At 46.2% G+C, this 3,360-nt stretch overlaps 1 protein-coding gene across 1 annotated transcript; it reads right to left on the bottom strand.

Annotated features, from left to right (window-relative positions):
- Positions 1-893: 893 nt before the first annotated feature.
- On the bottom strand, positions 894-2,662 carry LOC122371089. The gene is made up of 3 exons (XM_043347178.1): positions 2,583-2,662; positions 2,125-2,412; positions 894-1,916 (listed from the first exon to the last, which is right to left on the bottom strand). Exons 2-3 carry the CDS (start codon positions 2,410-2,412, stop codon positions 1,848-1,850), a joined length of 357 nt encoding a protein of 118 aa, XP_043203113.1. The 5' UTR covers positions 2,583-2,662; the 3' UTR covers positions 894-1,847.
- Between the last annotated feature and the right edge of the window lie 698 nt (positions 2,663-3,360).

Below are 3,360 nucleotides of genomic sequence, written 5' to 3'. Positions count from 1 at the left end.
AGGTTAGGGTGATTGCATTTGGTTTGCATCATTGATTCGCCCTAAAAAGGCATGCAAATGTCGATAAAAGCATATAACATCTATTTACTGGCTTTACTGCATTTCAACCTTAATGTAAAAGCACCGTAAGTTCGACGTTTTCTTATATGCAACTTACCGTGGTCCACTCCAGTGCGTTAACACTGCACATTTCAGAGCCCATCCCGATCTTCTTGCGTCAGCTCCTTCACCATCTTATCGACAGCGCTTACCCAGTGTCTGTGGATGGCGTGAGCGCTCTAAGGAGACGTTTGTTTAATGTGTTCTTGTGGAGTTGAAACATCTTGAAAACTACTTTTCGTGGGCATCTCTCTGCTTTGCAACCAGTTTTTGGTGCTCAGCCCGTCCGCGGACTTCTACGCATTCATCCGCCGCGTGTACTGTACCCCCGATCATTGGGAGCATATATGCATCAACTGATTTGATTTTGACATATGACCTGTAAGCCTTCATTACTGCATTTTGTGCCTGCTTTCAGTCGTATCATCGATTAATAAATTCTTAAGCATGCGATTTGCTTTTTTGCGTCAAGTTTACATTTAGCATGTTTGCATTCAAATATAGGCATACCCTTCGACTTTCCGGCAATTTTTTTGCCAACTCCTATAAGCCCGTCATTATATCATATTCCGTAAACTTATAAGTGCCTAAGGTACAGTTTATATTCGATAAATATTCAGTTTTGAAAGTGTGAGCATTCTTTCGCACATCGGGCGATTCGAATACTCTAGTGAAATTCTTGTTACGCTTCCCGGGATTGTGTTCACATAAATACCCCACGGCGTCGCACCAACAGTAAATGTGACGAGCCGTTAGGCAAAAGATATGTTTGGTATCAAATTTATTGTTGGATTGTCAATCATTCATGCACTTTTCACACTGACAGTATACCAACCAATAAATAATAAAAAGCCTCGTACAAAAGACAAATGACACACTCGACTTATAAACACAAAAAAGTCATCACAATTGGAGTAGCATGGTGAAATAAATAACTAAGATGAGCACATACTACATAGATAAGCTGCAAATGCAAATGAGCTATATGAGTACCAGCATGTGTAACACGAACAAAGTTTGGGTCTGATAGTTTGTCAGAAGAGGGATGCTGGCTAACGATCTATACAAGCGAACTATACTAAACTACTACTAAATAGTTCGTCTCTAAATTACAAAGTTGGCAGCGTTTCAAGCTATAATAACTGAGAACCGAAGATACTTGAATACGATTATGACTAACGTTTTATGACTAACATTTCCATCGACATAGGAACATGCAAGTATTACACATACCCACATCCCACAACCGCGCACATGCGGGAACGGTAAGTAGGTATACAGTGATCCTGAGCACTAGTGATGGCCATAACTGCAGGCTGAGATCAGGACAGTAGGTAGGTATCACAGTTCACTGGGTCTTGCGTAAGGGTCCTCTGGTGAAGGCAGGACCCACCAGCCTCGCCAGCTGCACGGAGCAGCAGGCTGCCTCGGTCCCCACGGACGACCCTCTCAGACCCCGCCGCGCTGCCATCGGCACCAGCAGCACTCGATATGTGACGTGAGTGCCACCTCCTCTTCACGACAGCGCCGCTCTCCTCAGCGGAACAGCACTTCTGCGGTAACTATCCAGTACTGCAGCTGCTCAGGAAGACCCACTCCGTGGCGTCCCTCAGACTTGGTCCGTGCAAATCGACACTGAATTCCCAGCCGAACTGACGGGAAAATAAATAAACTCCCTGAACTGAGTGACTTCGAGGAACTGCCAATTTCTTCTTTGGTTCAACCAGAAGCTATGCGCACTCCCGATTCTAAGTCGCGTAGGCCGGTTTCAGCATCCCGTTTTGGGTTCTGCAGCTGATGACCTTCTCGACTTCCCTCTGCGAAAGAAAGAAAAGCGGACATCAGTTCATCTGTAAATACGTGGCGTGGCTGAAACAGTTTGCTCAGACGTGCTGATTTTGATTTTTTTTTTACTTCATCTTATTTACTGAAATAGACGGTTACCTTTTATCGTCTCTAAAATTCCGTTTTATGACATAAATGGCCATTTATATGAGCGTGTTATGTTTTTTTCATTTTACTCACCATAATGAGGTCGTAGATGAGTCCGAGCGCCTCGGCGTCGGGCTTGCACTGCTGGCCGGCGGCCTGCTGCGCCGCCGCCTTGCTGAGCACGTCCAGCAGGCTGAGCGGCGGCCGCGGCGCGCCGTCGGCGGCGGCGGCGGCCGCTGCCAGCAGCTGCTGCTGCTGTGCCGACACGTCGCGCTTGCCGTGAGTCCAGTCCTCGGAGAACTGGATCTGTGCCGACACGGCGGCCGGAGCCAGCAGACACGCGGCCACCACCAGCAGACAGAGATGGCTACTGCTCGACATCTGTAAGAGGGTGGGAGAAACGTCAGGTACGGCGCAAAAGTGGATTAGATTTTGAGCAATGGTACTCCTTTTGACAGCATTTCTGTTCTTATTGCATACATTCGTAGTTAGTTTTAATTGGTAGGTACTGAAGATTGATAGATTGAAATTGTAATCCATTTGCTACTTACATTGGTTTGAATTATTATCTTCTGATTGGATTTCTGAGCTTGTATCTGCACCCTGCGCTCGTTTTCGCACACAGTTCGTATTCACCGACACTAGCTGCTTGCTCTCAGGCTGTGATCTGCCGTCGGTCGGCTCGGTCGGCCGTATTTGTACGGCGGTCAGCCGGGGAGGCGGAGTCAGAGCTGGTGTGACGTCATATGGGCGGTCGCTGGGCGGTACTGGGAAAGATCCGGTGAGAGGTTGCCGAGCTTCAGGGTGGTCAGGGAAAGAATATGGATACAATAAATGCCGCTGTTCTTTCATTCAATTGCATAGGCACTTTTACTTTTCAACAGCATGAAAATGTTGAGAAAAGCAAAAGAAACTGTGCGGCATTAGCCTTTTTCACGACGGCCATCTGGTACACATTTGGTGCACATCTCGTGCAGATTAGGTGCAGATTTGGTCAAATTAGGTTCAATGTGTCTCTTAGTAGCTATCAGCTAGGGTTGCAGCATTTGCTTAGGTATGCCTGCTTTGTCACATTAGCCGTTTTCACGACGTGCTATCCGGCGAATGCACCTGATTTGACAAAATCTGCACGTGATTTCTTTTACAGCAAATATCTTCATTTTTTTGAATTTATTTCAGTGTTTTAATCAATGATGCTCTCTGATAATATGACAAAGCAGGCATATAGGCAATTAGTGCAACCCTGGCTGATAGATGCTAAGAGACACACTGAACCTGATTTGACCAAATCTGCACCTAATCTGTACCAGATGTGCACCAAATGTGTAC

The sequence above is a fragment of the Amphibalanus amphitrite genome, unplaced genomic scaffold, assembly GCF_019059575.1.
Source record: "Amphibalanus amphitrite isolate SeventyFive unplaced genomic scaffold, NRLGWU_Aamphi_draft 001204F_arrow, whole genome shotgun sequence".
Taxonomy (NCBI): Eukaryota; Metazoa; Arthropoda; class Thecostraca; order Balanomorpha; family Balanidae; genus Amphibalanus; species Amphibalanus amphitrite.
The sequence above is the reverse complement of the archived record's forward strand: the minus strand, read 5'-3'. Positions and strand labels throughout refer to the sequence as shown.

Excerpts from the sequence above, each read along its gene's own strand:
- LOC122371089 (XM_043347178.1), bottom strand. The coding sequence starts at position 2,412 with ATGTCGAGCAGTAGCCATCTCTGTCTGCTGGTGGTGGCCGCGTGTCTG. Across the intron at positions 1,917-2,124 it reads TCATCTACGACCTCATTATG|AGGGAAGTCGAGAAGGTCAT; the intron begins GTGAGTAAAATG and ends TTTCTTTCGCAG.